This window comes from Haematobia irritans, chromosome 3 (assembly GCF_050003625.1).
Source record: "Haematobia irritans isolate KBUSLIRL chromosome 3, ASM5000362v1, whole genome shotgun sequence".
In the NCBI taxonomy this organism is placed as follows: Eukaryota; Metazoa; Arthropoda; class Insecta; order Diptera; family Muscidae; genus Haematobia; species Haematobia irritans.
In genome coordinates, this window is record NC_134399.1 from 122,274,297 (window position 1) to 122,298,436 (window position 24,140).

At 24.0% G+C, this 24,140-nt stretch overlaps 1 protein-coding gene across 1 annotated transcript in view; it reads left to right on the forward strand.

Moving 5' to 3' along the window:
• The window catches only part of stg1 (stargazin-like protein), a 228,350-nt gene that overhangs the window by 163,046 nt on the left and 41,164 nt on the right, over positions 1-24,140 (forward strand). Inside the window, exons 4-5 of the mRNA XM_075301781.1 lie at positions 14,557-14,697; positions 20,251-20,468. Coding sequence (XP_075157896.1) covers positions 14,557-14,697; positions 20,251-20,468 — 359 coding nt within the window. The remainder of the gene's footprint in view (positions 1-14,556; positions 14,698-20,250; positions 20,469-24,140) is intronic.

A 24,140-nucleotide genomic window follows, 5' to 3' on the forward strand; every position in this document is an offset into this window, starting at 1 on the left:
AAATAAATAACTTTTGAGTGATCGGCCGTACATGGCATTTGGCTCTTTGTATCCATTTGGGTCCGTTGTACAATGTTGGCATATTGGATTATTGTTTAAAAATAAATCAAAAAAAATTAGTTAGATTTTGGTGCACTCATGCTTATCAAAACAGTTCAGAACCTACCACTTTATTCACCGCGACACCTTTGTGAGGTTCCAAGTAGACAAAGCATCCTGGAGATATATCCGATTGGAGTGTGCAGAGACTCAAAAATCGTTCATTGTGATGTTTAATTTGAAAGAAAAAAATATGTCTTTGAGCAACAAATAATTAACAAAAATTGCAGGGACATTTAAAAATATATCAAATAGGATTCGGTTGTGAATACAGTATGTCAGTGCTGATTACTAAATGGCAGTTACGAAATTTATTTAAAGTTTGTCGTGCCAACAGAATTCAAAACAAAAGCTTCACAATATATAGATTTTGTTGCTTCAACCATTTGTCTTGTATCACAAACAAAGTTCTATTGAAATGATTGCCAAATGATAGTAAGCATGAACCAGTATATACGGCCGTAAGTTCGGCCAGGCCGAAGATTATGTACCCTCCACCATGGATTACGTAGAAACTTCTTCTAAACACTGCCATCCACAATCGAATTACTTAAGATGCGGTAACGCTTGCCAATGGCAAGGTATCTTAAAACCTCCTAACACTGTCTTCTAAAGTGTATGTAAGTCCACACGCAGAGAAGGAATATGATCACCTCAAACATGTTTCAAGAGCAAAATTTTATTTTTGACCATGTAACATGTTTGTCACTAAAATGTAATTTTCTCGTCAAATATGCTTGCCGAAATCAGATATACGATTTACGAGAAAATAACATTATTGCGAAAACCATGTTACATGGTCACCACCCAAAAATAACATTTTGTTCTTAAAAAATGTTTGAGGTGATCATATTCCTTCTGTGGGTGCATACGTGGTATATTTTAAATCAAAAAAGATCGATTAAATACGTATATAATTCATTTTGACAAAATTTTTATAGAAACAAAATTTTGCCAAAATTTTTTATAGAAATAAAATTTTGACAAAATTTTCTATAGAAATAAAATTTTGACAAAATTTTCTATAGAAATAAAATTTTGACAAAATTATCTATAGAAATAAAATTTTAACAAAATTTTCTATAGAAAAAAAATTTTAATAAAATTTTCTATAGAAATAAAATTTTGACAAAATATTCTATAGAAACAAAATTTTAATAAAATTTTCTATAGAAATAAAATTTTGACCAAATTTTCTGAAGTAAGAAAATTTTGACAAAATTTTCTATAGAAATAAAATGTTGACAAAATATTCTATAGAAATAAAATTTTAATAAAATTTTCTATATAAAAAAAAATTGAGTAAATTATCTATAAAACTAAAATTTTGGCAAAATTTTCTATAGAAATAAAATTTTGACAAAATTTTCTATATAAAAAAAAAAAATTGAGAAAATTATCTATAAAACTAAAATTTTGACAAATTTTCTATAAAACTAAAAGTTTGACAAACTTTTCTATAAAAATAAAATTTTCTATATAAAAAAAAAAATTGAGAAAATTATCTATAAAACTAAAATTTTGACAAATTTTCTATAAAACTAAAAGTTTGACAAACTTTTCTATAAAAATAAAATATTGATAAAATCTTCTATAAAAATACAATTTTGATAAAATTTTCTATAAAAATGAATTTTTGACAAAATTTTCTATAAAACTAAAATTTTGACAAAATGTTCTATATAAATAAAATTTTGACAAAATTTTCTATAAAAATAAAATTTTGATAAAATCTACAAAAATAAAATTTTGACAAAATCTCCTATAAAAAATAAAATTTTTACAAATTTGTCTTTAAAAATAAAATTTTGACGAAATCTTCCATAAAAGTAAAATTTTGACAGACATAAAAGGAATCTGGGCCAAATATACGCGAACTACAACTTCATTATTGAAGGTTGTCGCGTGATTGCAGCAGAAGGACAAAATTCGATGCTTCGATGTGTGATAAAATTACCAGCCAAAAAATTAAACAAAATGTTCCTTTAGGATTCGGAAATGGTGCAAATTTGGATCAGAAGCAATGAATTTTACATAATATATTAAATGCAATATAAAAAAAGATTAGTTAAGAAAGAATGGATTTTTAATTAAACCCATCTTTTTTTAACGTTACAAATTTCATACACGTAGAGAGGAAACATGATTGTCACGATCAAATTCGAACAGCAATATAATATGAAACGAACTATTTTTGCGGCGACCAGTGGTGCCAGTATTTTTCTGGCTCTTGTCCCCAAATTATGATGTTTTCGTCCCCAAAAATCCCCAATTTAAATTTAAATTCCTCACAAAAATCCCCAATACATTTTTGACATTTTGAGATAACTTTCTACAGAAATAAAATTTTGACAAAATTTTCCATAGAAATAAAATTTTAACAAAATTTTCTATAGTAATAAAATTTTGACAAAATTTTCTATAGTAATAAAATTTTGAAAAAATTTTCTATATAGAAATAAAATTTTGACAAAATATTCTATAGAAATAAAATTTTGACAAAATTTTCTATAGAAATAAAATGTTGACAAAATTTTCAATAGAAATAAAATTTTGACCAAATTTTCTATAGTAATAAAATTTTGACAAAATTTTCTATAGAAATAAAATGTTGACAAAATATTATATCGAAATAAAATTTTAATAAAATTTTGACAACATTTTCTATAGAAATAAAATTTTGGCAATATTGTCTACAGAAATAAAATATTGACAAAATTTTCTATATAAAAATTTTTTTGAGAAGCTTTTCTATATAACTAAAATTTTAACAAATTTTCTATAGAAATAAAAGTTTGATAGAATATTCTATAAAAATGCAGTTTTGATAAAATTTTCTATAAAAATTAATTGTTCACAAAATTTTCTATAAAAAACAAAATTTTGATAAAATCTACAAAAATAAAATTTTGACAAAAGCTTCTATAAAAATTATATTTTGACAAAATCTTCTATAAAAATAAAATTTTTACAAAAATTTCTACAAAAATAAAATTTTGACAAAATCTATAAAAATAAAATTTTAACAAAAATTTCTACAAAAGTAAAATTTTGATAAATCTTCTATAAAAATAAAATTTTGACAAAATTTTCTATATAGAAATAACATTTTGACAAATCTTTCTATAGAAATAAAATTTTGACAAACTTTTCTATGGAAATAAAATTTTGACAAAATTTTCTATAGAAATACAATTTTGACAAAATTTTCTATAGAAATAAAATTTTGACAAAATTTGCTATAGAAATAAAATTTTGACAAAATTTGCTATATAGAAATAACATTTTGACAAAATTGTCTATAGAAATAGAATTTTGGCAAAATTTCCTATAGAAATAGAATTTTGGCAAAATTTCCTATAGAAATAGAACTTTGGCAAAATTTCCTATAGAAATAGAATTTTGTTAAAAAAGATTAAATGGATTTCTCGAAAAAATCCCCAAATTTATGGAAATTCCCCACCAAATCCCCAAGTCCCCAACTCAAACATTTCGTCCCCAGTCACGAAAAAATATCCCCAATTTGGGGAAAAATTCACAATACTGGCAACACTGGCGGTGACCATGTAACATTTTCACCTGCAACCATGTTGGCTCAGTGAACATGGTTCTAAGAAAAATAAAATTGTCCTCATCTAAAATGTTATTATATTGATAAAAAGAATTTTGTTTGAATCAAAAGACAATGGCCACGATCTAAAATGTTATGGTATTCGTCAAAAATGTTGTTCTTACAGTTAAAAAAACATGGTCATAACCTAAAATGTTTTTATATTTACTAAAAAAAAACATTTTTTTTTGTTCAATTTTTTTCATGACCAAAAAATATTTTTGTCTTTGTAGTTTTAATGATCCATATAAAGATTGATGAGATTATGTTCAAAAAGTCGATACTTTTTATGTAGTACACAATACAGATGACAGTTAAAACACGCCCAATAAATACATTAACATTTACACAGATAGTCAATCATTAATGTGATGGTCTACGACATGTTTTCCCGACCCCTTCTGCAATGAAGAACTTACTTAAGATTTCTAAATTCTTCACCTAATGCTATCATTTATTTATTTGTTGTAATTTAATAATAGTTTTATAAACAAACGGAAATTTTCCACGAAAATTGGCAAATGATTTCCTTTTAACTCTAATAGCAAATGAAATAAATCATAATTTTAATGGTTTACGTAAAAGGAAAAGTTGCCTGGAGATAGAAGAAAATCATTTTCTTCAATTTTTTTTCCTTTTGATTGTCTACCCTCTATCTGTAATTCAGTTAGCTTCCTGGGCAAATAACACAATTTATGTTTGTAAGGCGAAACTTAATTGAACTTCAATGAGGACAAATGTCTTCCACATAGACAACAGAACCACCAGCACCAGTACCAAGGAACAAGGAACTCAGACATTTCCAAAAACAGAAAAATTGGAAAAATATCAAAGTCTGATATAAATACATGGACATAGTCACGTAAACAACATAATGAAGTCGAGTCGTATAGAGTCGAAACGTTCACCACAGAGATTATTTTTTAGGAAAGAGAGACATATCGCAGAGAATGTTCGTCGCACAACATCGCAATATTTTATCAATAGAATAACACAAACACTGAGAATTATACTTAAGTATTGACTGCAATGCACACATGTCATAAATCAGGTATAACAAAAAATATATTTGCTGACTTTGGAATGGTAGCGAGGAAGCTACTCCTGCTATAATGTTTGGATAGCTGCGGTGCTACACAGCTGAGGACCCCTCATCGTTGTGATTTTTCATAGGCGATTGGAGTCTTTTAAAATAAACGACATTTATTTCGTACACCCAAGATTATGGAAAATAAGTCATATGTGCAAATTTAATACATATTTCCGTTTGAAGGTTATTTTTTATTTGTTATTGCATATTGGAATGGAAAAAAGGGTTGGAGATGAAAATGAGTTATTCATCAAAATTGAAAGCAAAAATTCAATTAAAAATTTCTTTCATAACAAATGGGGTAGAAATAGTCTATGATCACTTTAACATATAAATAATTTGAAATTAATTGCTAACACTATAAAGGAGCCATGCTTGGGGAATAAAATAAAAAAAAAAAAAACAAATTAATCTCTTCTCTTAAAACATTGAAATTTTTGGTTCAAAATATTTAAATGGAAAAATTTGACATGTAAATTAGTAAGATTTTATGAACACGCCTAATTGGAAAGGTCAAACCCAATGAAGAGGAAACAATAAAATAGAATGCGTCACAAACAATAAAAATAGAATGGGTCCCAAACGACTACCCTGAGGCGGTGAAACATTTCAAATATGATTTCCCAAATAATACAGTCTGCGTACGACCATACAGATATGACGAAATCCAGTTGATAAATATAATGGTGACCAATCAAAACTTATGACAAACCCAGTCAAATCAGTGTGCTGACGAATAACATGCGAAGTAAATTCTAATAATTTCGTAATAGTCGATAAGTCCTTACGAAACCCAAGGATACAAACCCGAAGAAACGGTATGGGATAAATATCCGTAACCATCTTATCCAAATCCTTCGGTCTAGGCACTCAACCTTGCTATACCTCAACAATTCCCCACTTCTAAAGGACTACCCAACCTGTGAAGCGAGAAACAAGAGAGTTTCTTCATCTACGAGAGAAGTAACCACAACTCAATGAACTATTAAAAAAAAACTTTCAACGGAAGTGACAGATCCCCAGAACAAAATTGAGAATAATCCCTGGGATCTCATCAGGGCTTACATTAGTAGAAGCATCAACTCATCACAAATATCCATTTTTCTCTAATCCCGAAATATAAAAGGCAATCCTCGCATCTCCTCGCTTAGCATTGCAATGTTTTGTTTTATTCTTCACAGCTTTAGCAATGGCATATTCGAACTAACCTAAGGTGTAACCATAAAACTATTTTTAATTAATTGATTCCATTGTTAAGAGAATTTTGCCAAACTTACCATAAAAGAGAGAATTTTTCTATAAACAAAATACCATAAGGATTAAACTGATGTTGATAATCAATAGTTGTTGAGAGCTTGAACAGATAAAGTAGTTTCGAAAATTCCTTATAAAATAATTAAATCGAAACGGCAATGGTATGCAGAGAACATTTAAAATTGTAATTTCAAAGTAAATAGAAACAAATACCATGGCAAATAATTACTTGATACCAAACATTGATTTGTGGGAGATTGAGTTGATGCTGTTCCTAAATATCTTTCATTTTATTTATTTATTTCACAAGATTTTCTATAAAAATAAAATCTTGACAAAGTTTTCTATAGAAATACAATTTTAACGAAATTTTCTATCAAAATACTTTGACAAAATTTTTTATAGAAAAAACTGTTTGACAATCCTTTCATTAGAAATAAAAAATTGACAAAATTTTCTGTAGAAATAAAATTTTGACAAAATTTTCTATATAAATAAAATTTTGACAAAATTTTCTATATAAATAAAATTTTGACAAAATTTTCTATAGAAATAAAGTTTTAACAAAATTTTCTATAGAAATAAACTTTTGACCAAATTTTCTATAAAAATAAAACTTTGACAAAATTTTCTATAGAAATAAAATTTTGGAAAAATTTTCTAAAAAAAATGAAAAAATTTTCTATAGAATTAACATTTTGAAAAAATTTTAGATAGAAATAAAATTTTGACAAAATTTTATATAGAAATAAAATTTTTAGTAAATTTTATATAGAAATAAAATCTTGACAACTTTTTCTATAAAAATAAAATTTTGACAAAGTTTTCTATGGAAATAAAATCTTGACAAAATATTCTATAGAAATAAAATTTTGACAAAATATTCTATAGAAATAACATTTTAACAAAATTTTCTATAGAAATAAAATTTTGGGAAAATTTTCCAAAGAAAAGAATAAATTTTAAATAAAATTTTGACAAAATTTTCTATAGAAATAAAATTTTGACAAAATTTTCTACAGAAATAAAATTTTGACAAAATTTTCTACAAAAATAAAATTTTGAGAATATTTTCTACAGAAATAAAATTTTGACAAACTTGTCTATAGAAATAAAATTTTGACAAAATTTTCTAAAGAAAACAAAATTGACAAAATTTTCTATAAAAATGAAATTTTGACAAAATTTTCTATAGAAATGAAATTTTGAAAAAATTTTCTATAGAAATAAAATCTTGACAAAATTTTTTATAGAAATAAAATTTTGACCAAAAAGGCAACAGGAAAAAAGTGGGGACTAAAACCAAAAATTGTGCATTGGCTATACACGGCAGTGGTTAGACCTATAATGCTATATATTGTTGTAGTCTGGTGGCCAGCACTTATGAAACCGACTTGTTTAGATAAAGTTCAGCGTATGGCATGTTTGTGCATTTCAGGCGCATTCAGCAAGACAGGAACAAATTTCCTTAATGTCATGCTGCATCTATTGCCTTTAGACAATTTGGCCAAACAGTCAGCTGCAACAACGGCTGTGCGGTTGCGCGAACTATCGCTGTGGTCGGAAAAAGGTTACGGTCACAGTTCTGTCCTCAAAATAATGCCAGATGTGCCTAACGTAGTGGATTACACTTTGGCGAATCCACTTTACGACAAAAAGTTTGAGACTCTAATCCCCAACAGTGAGGCGTGGTGCACACAGACCCCGGGGAATAAAGAATATATAGATTTATACACTGATGGCTCCAAATTGGATGGACAAGTGGGGTTCGGAGTATATTCTAAAGATCTGGAACTTCGAATAGCGAACAGATTACCTAATCACTGTAGTGTTTTTCAGGCTGAAATATTAGCAATAAGAGAGGTGGCGAATGTGGGCATTAATATATACTCAGACAGTCAACCTGCAATAAAATCCTTGGACTCTGTGTTCCTCAACTCGAAAATGGCCATCGACTGCCGCAACTCTCAATGAGATGGCTGAGCAGTACAATATTCACCTAATATGGGTGCCTGGCCATAGGAACATACCGGGGAACTGCTAAGCGGATGAGTTGGCAAGGCTAGGGACTACCTTACATATTCCAGGGGAACTAGAATTTGTTGGTATGCCCCTAGCTACCTGCAAGCTCATGCTGCGTGAGAAGGCTGTTATGATGGCAAATGTTCGATGGGAGAATTGCAAGGGTTGTAACGACACCAAGCAAATATGGCCCCATTTCAACTTAAACCGCACACTAGATATGCTAATGTTCTCGAGACGTCAGATATCACTCCTGATATCTGCTATAACGGGTCGCTGCCTGATAGGCGATTTTGCAAAAACTATTGGCGCGAAGTATAATGACTATTGTATGAGCTGTCATGATGCGGAGGAAAAAGAATCAATTAAACACCTCTTGTGTGAGTATCCTGCATTTTGTGTAAAGCGCAAGCAACTTTTAGGAGCATATAGCTTCAGATTACTGGCGGATTTGGAAAACGTTAACTTAAGCAGTCTGCTAATGTTTTTGGAACAATCTGGTTGGTTCAGCAAAGAAAAATAATCAAGAAGGTTCAGCGGTTATAACTAGAAGGGCTCATATGTAATAGGTACTTTTAGTTAATGTGGTATCACAATGGACTGAATAGTCTAAGTGAGCCTGAATCTTAATCGGGCTGCCACTTTAACCTAACCTAACCCTAACCTTTGACCAAATTTTCTATAGAAATAAAATTTTGACAAAATTTTCTATAGAAATAAAATTTTGACAAAATTTTCTAAGAAATAAAATTTTGACACAATTTTCTATAGAAATAATATTTTGACAAAATTTTCTATAGAAATAAAATTTTGACAAAATTTTCTATAGAAATAAAATTTTGACAAAATTTTCTATAGAAATAAAATTTTGACAAAATTTTCCATAGAAATAAAATTTTGACAAAATTTTCCATAGAAATAAAATTTTTACAAAATTTTCCATAGAAATAAAATTTTGACAAAATTTTCCATAGAAATAAAATTTTTACAAAATTTCCTATACAAATAAAAATTTTCTATAGAAATAAAATTTTGACAAAATTTTCTATAGAAATAAAATTTTGACAAAATTTCCTATAGAAATAAAATTATAGAAAAGTTTTCTTTAGAAATAAAATTATGAAAAACTTGTCTATAGAAATAAAATTTTGACAAAATTTTTTATAGAAATAAAATTTTGACAAAATTTTCTACAAAAATAAAATTTTGAGAATATTTTCTACAGAAATAAAATTTTGACAAACTTGTCTATAGGAATAAAATTTTGACAAAATTTTTTATAGAAATAAAATTTTTACAAAATTTTCTATAGAAATAAAATTTTGACAAAATTTTCTATAGAAATAAAATTTTGACAAAATTTTCTATAGAAATAAAATGTTGACAAAGTTTCCTATAGAAATAAAATTATAGAAAAGTTTTCTTTAGAAATAAAATTATGAAAAACTTGTCTATAGAAATAAAATTTTGACAAAATTTTTTATAGAAATAAAATTTTGACAAAATTTTCTATAGAAATAAAATTTTCACAAAATTTTTTATAGAAACAACATTTTGACAAAGTTTTCTATAGAAACAAAATCTTGAGAAAATTTTCTATAGAAATAAAATTTTGACAAAATTTTGGTAGAAAAAAATTTTCCATAGAAATAAAATTTTGACAAAATTTTCTATAGAAACAACATTTTGACAAAATTTTCTATAGAAATAAAATTTTGACAAAATTTTCTACAGGAATAAAATTTTGACAAAATATTCTGTAGAAATAAAATTTCGACAAAATTTTCTATAGAAATAAAATTTTGGCAAAATTTTCCATAGAAATAAAATTTTGACAAAATTTTCCATAGAAATAAAATTTTTACAAAATTTCCTATACAAATAAAAATTTTCTATAGAAATAAAATTTTGACAAAATTTTCTATAGAAATAAAATGTTGACAAAGTTTCCTATAGAAATAAAATTATAGAAAAGTTTTCTTTAGAAATAAAATTATAAAAAAATTGTCTATAGAAATAAAATTTTGACAAAATTTTTTATAGAAATAAAATTTTGCCAAATTTTTCTATAGAAATAAAATTTTCACAAAATTTTTTATAGAAACAAAATTTTGACAAAATTTTCTATAATAATAAAATTTTGACAAAATTTTCTATAGAAATAAAATTTTGACAAAATTTTCTATAAAAATAACATTTTTCTATAGAAATAAAATTTTGACAAAATTTTCTATAGAAATGACATTTTTCTACAGAAATAAAATTTTGACAAAGTTTTCTATAGAAATGACGTTTTTCTATAGAAATAAAATTTTGACAAAATTTTCTATAGAAACAACATTTTTCTATAGAAATAAAATTTTGACGAAATTTTCTATAGAAATAAAATTTTGCCAAATTTTCTATAGAAATAAAATTTTGAAAAAAATTTATTGAAATAATATTTTGACAAAATTTTCTCTAGACAAAATTTTCTATAGAAACAAAATTTTGAGAAAATTTTCTATAGAAATAAAATTTTGACAAAATTTTCTATAAAAATAAAATTTTGACAAAATTTTCTATAAAAATAACATTTTTCTATAGAAATAAAATTTTGACAAACTTTTCTATAGAAATGACATTTTTCTATAGAAATAAAATTTTGACAAAGTTTTCTATAGAAATGACATTTTTCTATAGAAATAAAATTTTGACAAAATTTTCTATAGAAATAACATTTTTCTATAGAAATAAAATTTTGACAAAATTTTCTATAGAAATAAAATTTTGACAAAGTTTTCTATAGAAATGACATTTTTCTATAGATATAAAATTTTGACAAAGTTTTCTATAGAAATAACATTTTTCTATAGAAATAAAATTTTGACAAGGTTTTCTATAGAAATGACATTTTTCTATAGAAATAAAATCTTGACAAAATGTTCTATAGAAATAAAATTGTGACAAAATTTTCTATAAAAAAATTTTGACAAAATTTTCTATAAAAATAAAATTTTGACAAAATTTTCTATAAAAATAACATTTTTCTATAGCAATAAAATTTTGACAAAGTTTTCTATAGAAATGACATTTTTCTATAGAAATAAAATTTTGACAAAATTTTCTATAGAAATAACATTTTTCTATAGAAATAAAATTCTGACGAAATTTTCTATAGAAATAAAATTTTGCCAAATTTTCTATAGAAATTAAATTTTGAAAAAAATTTTATTGAAATAATATTTGACAAAATTTTTTCTAGAAATAAAAGTTTGACAAAATTTTCTATAGAAACAAAATTTTGAGAAAATTTTCTATAGAAATAAAATTTTGACAAAATGTTCTATAGAAATTTTGACAAAATTTTCTATAGAAATAAAATTTTGACAAAATTTTCTACAGAAATAAAATTTTGACAAAATTTTCTACAAAAATAAAATTTTGAGAATATTTTCTACAGAAATAAAATTTTGACAAACTTGTCTATAGGAATAAAATTTTGACAAAATTTTTTATAGAAATAAAATTTTTACAAAATTTTCTATAGAAATAAAATTTTGACAAAATTTTCTATAGAAATAAAATTTTGACAAAATTTTCTATAGAAATAAAATGTTGACAAAGTTTCCTATAGAAATAAAATTATAGAAAAGTTTTCTTTAGAAATAAAATTATGAAAAACTTGTCTATAGAAATAAAATTTTGACAAAATTTTTTATAGAAATAAAATTTTGACAAAATTTTCTATAGAAATAAAATTTTCACAAATTTTTTTATAGAAACAAAATTTTGACAAAATTTTCTATAGAAACAAAATCTTGAGAAAATTTTCTATAGAAATAAAATTTTGACAAAATTTTGGTAGAAAAAAATTTTCCATAGAAATAAAATTTTGACAAAATTTTCTATAGAAACAACATTTTGACAAAATTTTCTATAGAAATAAAATTTTGACAAAATTTTCTACAGGAATAAAATTTTGACAAAATATTCTGTAGAAATAAAATTTTGACAAAATTTTCTATAGAAATAAAATTTTGACAAAATTTTCCATAGAAATAAAATTTTTACAACATTTCCTATACAAATAAAAATTTTCTATAGAAATAAAATGTTGACAAAGTTTCCTATAGAAATAAAATTATAGAAAAGTTTTCTTTAGAAATAAAATTATAAAAAAATTGTCTATAGAAATAAAATTTTGCCAAATTTTTCTATAGAAATAAAATTTTCACAAAATTTTTTATAGAAACAAAATTTTGACAAAATTTTCTATAATAATAAAATTTTGACAAAATTTTCTATAGAAATAAAATTTTGACAAAATTTTCTATAAAAATAACATTTTTCTATAGAAATAAAATTTTGACAAAATTTTCTATAGAAATGACATTTTTCTACAGAAATAAAATTTTGACAAAGTTTTCTATAGAAATGACGTTTTTCTATAGAAATAAAAATTTGACAAAATTTTCTATAGAAATAACATTTTTCTATAGAAATAAAATTTTGACGAAATTTTCTATAGAAATAAAATTTTGCCAAATTTTCTATAGAAATAAAATTTTGAAAAAAATTTATTGAAATAATATTTTGACAAAATTTTCTCTAGACAAAATTTTCTATAGAAACAAGATTTTGAGAAAATTTTCTATAGAAATAAAATTTTGACAAAATTTTCTATAAAAATAAAATTTTGACAAAATTTTCTATAAAAATAACATTTTTCTATAGAAATAAAATTTTGACAAAATTTTCTATAGAAATGACATTTTTCTATAGAAATAAAATTTTGACAAAGTTTTCTATAGAAATGACATTTTTCTATAGAAATAAAATTTTGACAAAATTTTCTATAGAAATAACATTTTTCTATAGAAATAAAATTTTGACAAAATTTTCTATAGAAATGACATTTTTCTATAGAAATAAAATTTTGACAAAATTTTCTATAGAAATGACATTTTTCTATAGAAATAAAATTTTGACAAAGTTTTCTATAGAAATGACATTTTTCTATAGAAATAAAATTTTGACAAGGTTTTCTATAGAAATGACATTTTTCTATAGAAATAAAATTTTGACAAAATGTTCTATAGAAATAAAAGTTTGACAAAATTTTCTATAGAAATAAAATTTTGACAAAATTTTCTATAGAAATAAAATTTTGACAAAATTTTCTATAAAAATAAAATTTTGACAAAATTTTCTATAAAAATAAAATTTTGACAAAATTTTCTATAAAAATAACATTTTTCTATAGAAATAAAATTTTGACAAAGTTTTCTATAGAAATAACATTTTTCTATAGAAATAAAATTTTGACGAAATTTTCTATAGAAATAAAATTTTGCCAAATTTTCTATAGAAATAAAATTTTGAAAAAAATTTTATTGAAATAATATTTGACAAAATTTTCTCTAGAAATAAAAGTTTGACAAAATTTTCTATAGAAACAAAATTTTGAGAAAATTTTCTATAGAAATAAAATTTTGACAAAATGTTCTATAGAAATAAAAGTTTGACAAAATTTTCTATAGAAACAAAATTTTCACAAAATTTTCTATAAAACAAAATTTTCACAAAATTTTCTATAGAAATAAAATTTTGACAAAATTTTCTATAGAAATAAAATTTTGACAAAGTTTTTTTATAGAAATAAAATTTTGAGAAAATTTTCTTTAGAAATAAAATTTTGAGAATATTTTCTATAGAAATAGAATTTTGACAACATTTTCTATACAAATACAATTTTGACGAAATTTTATTTGTGAGTTAAATTCTTAATCGCTTATGTTTTCATGTACAATCAAATTTTTAATTGGAAATATGTTGGTGATATTTTTTCTGTGTACTTTAGAGCTGCTGCAGTAGCATTCGTTTAGACTTTTCTGACTTGCTCATATTATTCCCTTGTTTATTTGTGCATGTAATGGTTTGTGTTTACAGCTCTAGCAATGGTATCTTCGAATCATCCTCACGTGTAGCCTTAAAACTATTTTTAATTAATTGTTTCACTTCTTGTGAGAATTTTCCCAAACTTACCATAGAGAGAGAATTTTTCTATAAACAAAATACCATAAGGATTAAAGTGATGAGTATAATCGATATCTATTGAGTGCTAGAACAAACAAAGTAGTTTCGAAAATTCTTTATAAAGCAATTAAATCGAAACGGTAATGGTATGCAGAGAACATTTAAAATTGTATTTTCAGGGTGAGTAAAATAGAAACCAATACATGTTGCCATGGCAAATAATTACTTGATACCAAAGTAGAAGAGAACATTGCTTTGTGGGAGAATGAGTTGATGCTGTTCCTAAATATCTTTCATTTTATTTACAGTTTTAATTATCTACCCATTTATCTTATTACGAGTATGCATTTACCATTTCTATGGAGCTGTCCCATACCCAATTTGTAGACCATCAAATTCTCTTTTGTCTAATGTACACTAATGTTGAGGTATTTTTTTTTTTTTGCTTTCTCTCTTCTTGCAGATACGGTAACCAAGTCATGTCCTTTCTTTCTGGCTTCGGGCATTGCACTGCTGCTGAGTTTCATTGTCTTTCTGATACCAACCTGTTCACATCAAAATAATTTATATTACTTTAGTGCCGGTATTATGTTCATTGTATCAGGTAAGTGACTACTGTAAGAGCAAAATTTCCCATTTATTTCGAATGGTTTTTGGTGAGAGTGTGACTGAGTGTCTATGTGTGCGACTGAGTGTTGTTTTTGAGTGTGCGGGAATTTAGATTTGTGTGTGTTTTTTTATATAGAGCAATTACCATCACAGACTGTCACACATATCCACGCCCCCTTTGTTCTTAACCTACATACAGTTCTCCAATTCCCCATCAATCATCCTTTCTCCACAAACATAAAACAACCAGCAGTCAAACAAGTAGTTTTGTTTGTTTGTTGGATGTGTTTTTGTTCATGTCATCCTCTTCATAAGCTTCACAAACCACAAACATCAGCATCAGCATTGTTATGATGATATTCATCCTTGCTTGATGGTTGCTGGGGGTAAATTTTGTGGCCCAAGACACAAAAACGGAATATAATAATAAAAGGAACACAAAACATGAGTTATTGTAAATGCGGTTACTGCTGCAATGGATGAAGCCCGTAAAACATGAAGGTAGCGTAGAACGTTGTGTGTTTCTGCAGCAGTATCATTTGAGTTGTGCAAAATTTGAATTTTAAGTTTATGACTCCAGGGGTACGTATGAGTTATGTGGCCCATAATGAAATAATGCTTATACGCTTAGGGTATAATATTTTATGTTGAGTAAAATAAGTGATTTAAAATTACATATTAAAAAGGGGTATTTGGAATATGTTAGAGCGTGTAATCGGAATTAAAAATTCGATTTATCGAACTTAGCTAATATACCAGCAAAAACAGTGTAGTAGTCACAATTAATGAAAACGCTCACTTTGGATCCGGGTCAGAAGTAATGAAGTTGTTTTTTTGGCATGGGCCTACCAAAGGTCGGAAGCTATATTTTAATCATCCGCTGCATTGATCCCGAATTAGTTCTTCAATTGTAATAATAATTCACTAATCTGGATGTCATTTGAAAAATACATATTTGTCTTTCCATAAAACCCTAAAAATCAATAGTTATTGGTTTATAAATTAGCCATTATATCAGTACATCCCAGCAAAAAACTTTGGAAGTTATTCCCAAGTCATTAATTTTAATATAAATCAAAAAATTATAAATCAATTTTTGTTGGAAATGTTTTCAAAATTTTATTTCTATAACAAATTTCTACAAAAATTTCTTTCTGCGATATAATTCACCAACATTTTATTTATAAAAAAAAAAACATCGTCAAGATTTATTACTATAATTTATTGTATCGAAATGTTTTTTTCTGTATAATTTCTTCAAATTTAAATTAAATGTTATAAAAATTTTATTTCTATAGAAAATTTTGTCAAAATTTTATTTCTATAGAAAACATTTTGTCAAAATTTTATTTCTATAGAAAATTTCGTCAAAATTTTATTTCTGTAGAAAATTTTGTCAAAATTTTATTTCTATAGAGAAATTTGTCAAAATTTTATTTGTATAGAAAATTTTGTCAAAAGTTTTATTTTTATAGAAAAATTAGTCAAAATTTTATTTGTATAGGAAATTTTGTCAAAATTTTATTTCTATGGAAAATTTTGTCAAAATTTTATTTCTATAGAAAATTTTGCCAAAGTTTTTTTTTATCGAAAATTTTGTCAAAATTTTATGTCTATATAAAATTTTTATGTCTATAAAAAATTTTGTCATAATTTTTTACCGAAAATTTTGTCAAAATTTTGTTTCTTTAGAAAATTTTGTCAAAATTTTCTTTCTATAGAAAATGTTGTCAAAATTTTATTTCTATAGAAAATTTTGTCAAAATTTTATTTCTATATAAAATGGTGTCAAAATTTTATTTCTATAGAAAATTTTGTCAAAATTTTATTTCTATTTTGTCAACAACTTTATTTCTATAGAGAAATTTGTTATTAACATTTTTCTATAGAAAATTTTGCCAAAGTTTTATTTTTATCGAAAATTTTGTCAAAATTTTATGTCTATAAAAAATTGTCAAAATTTTTTACCGAAATTTTGTCACAATTTTGTTTCTTTAGAAAATTTTGTCAAAGAAAATGTTGCCAAAATTTTATTTCTATAGAAAATGTTGTCAAAATTTTATTTCTATAGAAAATTTATTTCTATAGAAAATTTCGTCAAAATTTTATTTCTATAGAAAATTTTTTCAAAATTTTATTTTTATAGAAAACTTTCTCAAAATTTTATTTCTATAGAACATTTTGTCAAAATTTTATTTTTATAGAAATATTTCTCAAAATTTTATTTCTATAGAAAATTTTGTCAAAATTTTATTTCTATAGAAAACTTTCTCAAAATTTTATTTCTATAGAACATTTTGTCAAAATTTTATTTCTATAGAAAATTTTGTCAATTTTTGTTAGAAAATTGTTTAAAAATTCAAGAAAAATTTGTCAAAATTTTATTTCTATAGAAAATGTTGTCAAAATTTTATTTCTATAAAAATTTTTGTCAAAATTTGTTGGAAAATCGTTTCAAAATTTCATTTTTATAACAAATTTCTACGAAAATTTATTTCTGTAGAATAATTCACCACTTTTTATTTATATAAACAAAATTCGTCAAGATTTAGTACTATAATTTATTTTATTGAAATGTTTTTTTTTCTGTATAATTTCTTCAAATTTAAGTTCTATAGAAAATTTTGTCAAAATCTTATTTCTATAGCAATTTTTTTCAAAATTTCATTTCTATAGCAAATTTTGTCAAAATTTAATTTCTATAGAAAATTTTGTCAACATTTTATTTCTATAGAAAATTTTGTAAAAATTTAGTTTCTATAGAAAATTTTGTAAACATTTTATTTCTATAGAAAATGTTGTCAAAATTTTATTTCTATAGAAAATTTTGTCACAATTTTATTTCTGTAGAAAATGTTGTCAAAATTTTAATTCTATGGAAAATTTTGTCAAAATTTTATTTCTATAGAAAGTTTAATATTTTATTTCCATAGAAAATTTTGTCAAAATTTTATTTCTATAGAAAAATTAGTCAAAATTTTAGTTGTATAGGAAATTTTGTCATAATTTTATTTCTATGGAAAATTTTGTCAAAATTTTATTTCTATAGAAAATTTTGTTTAAAACTTTACTTCTATAGAAAATTTTGTCAAAATTTTATTTCTATTGAAAATTTTGTTAACATTTTATTTCTATAAACAATTTTGTCAAATTTTTATTTTTATAGAGAAATTTGTCAATATTTTATTTCTATACAAAATTTTACCAAAGGTTTCATTTCTATAGAAAATTTTGTCAAAATTTTATTTCTATAGAAAATTTTGTCAAAATTTTATTTCTATAGAAAATTTTGTCAAAATGTTATTTCTATAGAAAATATTATCAAAATTTTATTTCTATAGAAAATGTTGTCAAAATATTATTTCTACACAAAATTTTGTCAAAATTTTATTTCTATAGAACATTTTGTCAAAATTTTATTTCTATAGAAAATTTTGTCAAAATGTTATTTCTATAGAAAATTTTGTCAAAATTTTATTTCTATAGAGAAATTTGGTATAATTTTTTTTTATCGAAAATTTTGTCAAAATTTTATGTCTATAAAAAATTTTGTCAAAATTTTATTTCTATAGAAAATTTTGTCAAAATTTTATTTCTATAGAAAATTTTGTTTAAAACTTTATTTCTATAGAAAATTTTGTCAAAATTTTATTTCTATAAACAATTTTGTCAAAATTTTATTTCTATAGAGAAATTTGTCAATATTTTATTTCTATATAAAATTTTACTAAAGTTTTATTTTTATCGAAAATTTTGTCAAATTTTTATTTCTGTAGAAAATTTCGTCAAAATTTTATTTCTATAGAAAATTTTGTCAAAATTTTATTTCTGTAGAAGATTTTGTCAAAATTTCATTTTTATAGATAATTTTGTCAAAATTTTATTTCTATAGCAATTTTTATCAAAATTTCTTATTTCTATAGAAAATTTTTTCAAAATTTTATTTCAATAGAAAATTTTTTCAAAATTTTTTTTCTATGGAAAATTTTATTTTTATCGAAAATTTTGTCAAAATTTTATTTCTACAGAAAATTTTGTCAAAATGTTATTTCTATGGAAAATTTTGTCAAAATTGTACTTCTATAGAAAATTTTGCCAAAGTTTTACTTTTAACGAAAATTTTGTCAACATTTTATTTCTACAGAAAATTTTGTTGAAATTTTATTTCTGTAGAAAAATTTGTCAAAATTAAATTTTATAAAAATTTTATGGCTCGATGACGATCAAATTTCTATCAGAAGCATCGCAAGAAACATTTCGGAAAAAAACTGTTTGTAGCCACAAAATTTTGGTTTAAATTTAGATATTATTCGATATTAATATTGCGTTAGTTGCAGCATAAATACGAATGAAATAGTTTGTATAAATCTGATTTTTCTGCATTGAAATACGGCATACATAAATTTAATAGAAGAGTAGTTGAGCTATCTCTTCGTCGGCAGAATATTTTAAAAAATCTACCAAAACGTCAACAATTTTTGGTAGAATTCTACCAACTGTGACAACCGAGCAATCTAGGCTCGACTACACAGCCCTGATCGGGAGGGGAAACTTAGTACTCTCTTTTTTATAATGTGAAGAGGATAAGACGATATTCCTTTATAGCACAAAAATTCTATACAAAATTTGAAGGTGAATTAAGATGGACGAATAATCTCATATCGATTTTACCATTTCGATTGAGAAAAGTCCTGAACCCTAAAAAGATGTGAGGCATGAATAGCACTCCAAAGGAAAGCCACATAAAAGATTCATTAAATTTTATCTGATGAACACTCTTGAATCACTTATGAAGAAGAACGTAAAATAATTTAATGATATTTTTTCAATTTGCACCACATTCACTTCAATCCATGTGCACTATTGTGAAGAATACTGTGATAAAAGAACTTCTCTCGACTTGTAGGTGATTGTGACAACCACTGATGGTTAAGTACATGCCACGAATATGCCATTAAAAGATATGCGTAACCAATTCTTCTCGACGCAATGAGAACAAAGACGAATGGATAATTGCATTGGTTTATTCAAGGCATAATTATGTTAGTGGAAAGTGAATGTGTATTCATTCAACCATCTCTCCATCCTCCCAGCCAGCCATCCATCAATCCTTTCATTCATTCATTTGTTTCCGCCCACTTTCATACTTTTACACACTTAAGCACTAGAGAAGAGGGCCAGATGGAGGAACTTTACTTTCACGTACTATCATTAATATTAATTTCAATTTAACTTTTAATTACTGTCAATGTTGTTTCATCTTAACACGTTTTCTTCTTTACTTTCTCTTGTCGATTTGTGTTTTTTTCTCGTCTCCTTTATGTCTTTATTTCACATTTCTGATGGTCCTTTGTATTATGGCAAATGCCGGGCGATGGCATTGATCCTGCTGTGCCATACAACTGTCCTGCTCATTAAATTTGCCACCGCAAAACATCACCATGCCGCCACAACACAAATTTGAATGAATGGAAATGGCAACGAAAACATCATCGGAATGGAAACGGAAATACGGAAAATGAATACGTTTGCATTGGAATTTTCATAGGTTTGCTGATGCTTATCGGTCTGATAACATACATATCTATATTGAAGGCGGAAATTGGGTCAAAGTTGCGTCCAAGGTCGGCCCTGCATCCACCCATGTTTAAGGTCACATACGGTCAGAGTTTCTTTTTGTTTGTCTTTGGATTTATAGCAACTGAGTTTGTGGGTTTGCTGAACATCTTTCTGTACATCAGTCTGCAAGAAGTCGGCTACTATAGTGTAAGTATTGGATTATACCAAATAAACTAAATAAAATCAAATTAAAATTAAACGAAAATAAAATCTGTTAAAATTAACTCATTTTTAATTTGAATTTAATTTTACGTTATTGTTCATTTAAAGTGCAATCTTTTAAGGGTAATTTTAACTTTTTTGCTTCAAATAGGTTAAAAACAGATTAAGGATTAACAAAATGGTACAAATTATTCAAATTTTTGTCGAAAAGTGCTACATCCATTGCAAATTTTTTGAAAATATTTGAGGTCATGCGTTTCAGACAAGCGTTAGAATGGATTAAAAATCATAAAAAAATTTAATATTATTTACTTCCCATTAAACAAGCGTCGCAAAAAAATTACGATATTGTTCGTTTTGGATCCGAAAATCGTGCAAAATTGGCGCAGAAGCGATGACTTTAACATGGGCTTGTCATAGGACGGATCTCCACCATGTCATAGGACGGATCTCCATCATTTCTGTTTTAGATGTGAATTAAAAAAGTTTGTGATATTTTGCTAAATAAATAGTTTTTATAAATTTTTATGATTTTTAATGCATTCTAAGCACATTTGCCACAATTGGTAGAATTCTACTAAAAATGGTAGATTTTTTACTGCAGTCTATAGGGCTTTGCCCAAATAAATTTGACAAACATTCTTTTCCTCTGTTGGTTAAGCTACACTTGTACTTTAGTCCACTAATAGAAAAAGTTTCGTTATATTAACGAAATGTGTCGTTAAAAGTCAGCCAATGAAACAAATTCGTTAATACAACGAATATTTTCGTTAATATAACGAATTTTCTGCAAATCAACGTAACGTTTCGTACTATTAACGAATAGGTTCACCGTATTAATGAAAATGTTTCGTTATATGAATGAAAATTTTTCGTTGGTTGACTTTTAATGAAATTTTCTTTGTGTGTCAATGCATGGTTTTAAGCTGAAACCAAAAGAACAACAATAATGATTAAAGAAAAAAACCAACAATAACAAAACAAAACGAATGAAATAAAATTTTGACAAAATTTGTAACTGAAATAAAATTTTGACAAAATTTTCTATAGAAATAAAATTTTGACAATATGTTCTAGAGAAATTAAATTTTGACTACATTCTCTAGAGAAATAAAATTTTGACAAAATTTTCTAGAAAAATAAAATTTTGACAAAATTTTCCAGAAAAAAAGAATTTTGACAAAATATGTTAGACAAATAAAATTTTGACAAAATTTGTTAGTGAAATAAATTTTCGATAGAAATAAACTTTTGACAAAATTTTCTAGAGAAATAAAATTTTGACAAAATTTTCTATAGAATTAAAAATTTGACAAAATTCTGTATAGAAACAAAAAAATTTACAAAATTTTCTAGAGAAATAAAATGTTGATAATATTTTCTAGAGAAATGAAATTTTGACACAAATAAAATTTTGACAAAATTTGCTAGAGAAATAAAATTGTGACAAAATTTGTTAGAGAAATTAAGTGTTGAAAAAAATTTATAAGGAAAGAAAATTTTGACAAAATGTTCTATAGAAGTAAAAATTTGACAAAAGTGTAGAAAAAAATTACAAAATTTTCCAGAGAAATAAACTTTTGGCAAAATGTTCTACAGAAATAAACTTTTGACAAAATTTTCTACAGAAATAAAATTTTAACAAAATTTTTCTATAGAAATAAAAATTTGGCAAAATTTAGTATAGAAATAAAAATTTGACAAAATTTTGTATAGACAAAAAATATACAAAATTTTCTAGAGAAATAAAATTTTGACAAAATAAAATTTGGACAAAATAAAATTTTGACAAAATTTTTTAAAGAAAGAAAATTTTGTCAACATTTTTTAAAGAAATAAAATTTTGACAAAATTTTCAATAGAAATAAACTTTTGACAAAATTTTCTATAGAAAAAAAATTTTGCAAAATTTTCTAGAGAAATATCATTTTGATAATATTTTCCAAAGAAATGAAATTTTGACAAAATTTGTTAGAGAAATAAAATGTTGAAAAAAAATTTGACAAAATTTTCTATAGAAATAAAAATTTGACAAAAGTTTAGAAAAAAATTTACAAAATTTTCTAGAGAAATAAACTTTTGACAAAATTTTCTAGAGAAATAAAATTTTGACAAAAATTTTCTATAGAAAAAAAAATTTTGACAAAATTTTGTATAGAAATAAAAATTTGACAAAATTTTGTATAGGCAAACAATTTAAAAAATTTTCTAGGGAAATAAATTTTTGATAATATTTTCTAGAAAAATAAAATTTTGATAATATTTTCTAGAGAAATAAAATTTTGACAAAATTTTTTAAAGAACAAAAATTTTGCCAAGATTTTTTAAAGGAATAAAATTTTGAAAAAATTTTCGATAGAAATAAACTTTTGACAAAATTTTCTAGAGAAATAAAATTTTGACAAAATTTTCTATCGAAATAAAAATTTGACGAAATTTTCTATAGAAATAAAAATTTGACAAAATTTTGTATAGACAAAAAATATATAAAATTTTCTAGAGAAATAAAATTTTGATTATATTTTCTAGAAAAATAAAATTTTGATAATATTTTCTAGAAAAATAAAATTTTGACAACATTTTTTTAAGAAAGAAAATTTTGCGAACATTTAAAAAAAATAAAATTTTGACAAAATTTTCGATAGAAGTAAACTTTTGACAAAATTTTCTAGAGAAATAAAATTTTGACAAAATTTGCTATAGAAGTAAAACTTTGACAAAATTTTCTATAGAAAAAATGTTATATTTCATGTTAGCCTGGTACCGAAACAGGCAATTGACGTCCAAATGCATTATATCTAATTATACAATTATTTTTCGAGCTTTATGGACAGATATAGATTAAGGAACATGGTTCATAGAGCCATTGAAAAGAAAACGCCAGATACAAATCTATACACGCCTGGACTGTACATGTTTCGGTTCGGGCGAATGAACCTTTCCACAGCCTTTAGTATAGATCTGGCTGGGAGAGATAACTCAATTTTGGGCCCTTTATGCTAACTCCTTATGGAGAAAAAAATTTTACAAAATTTGTTAGAGAAATAAAATTGCGACAAAATTTGTTAGAGAAATAAAATGTTAAAAAAATTTTTTAAAGAAAGAAAATTTTTACAAAATTTTCTGTAGAAATAAAAATTTGACAAAAGTTTAGGAAAAAATTACAATATTTTGTAGAGAAATAAACTTTTGACAAAATGTTCTATAGAAATAAACTTTTGACAAAATTTTCTATAGAAATAAAATTTTGGCAAAAATTTTCTATAGAAATAAAAATTTGACAAAATTTTGTATGGAAATAAAAATTTGACAAAATTTTGTATAGAAAAAAAATTTAAAAAATTTTCTAGGGAAATAAAATTTTGATAAAATTTTATAGAAAAATAAAATTTTGATAATATTTTCTAGAGAAATAAAATTTTGACAAAATTTTTTAAAGAAAGAAAATTTTGCCAAGATTTTTTAAAGGAATAAAATTTTGAAAAAATGTTCGATAAAAATAAACTTTTGACAAAATTTTCTAGAGAAATACAATTTTGACAAAATTTTCTATAGAATTAAAAATTTGACAAAATTTTCTATAGAATTAAAAATTTGACAAAATTTTCTATAGAAATGAAAATTTGACAAAATTTTGTATAGACAAAAATTTTAAAA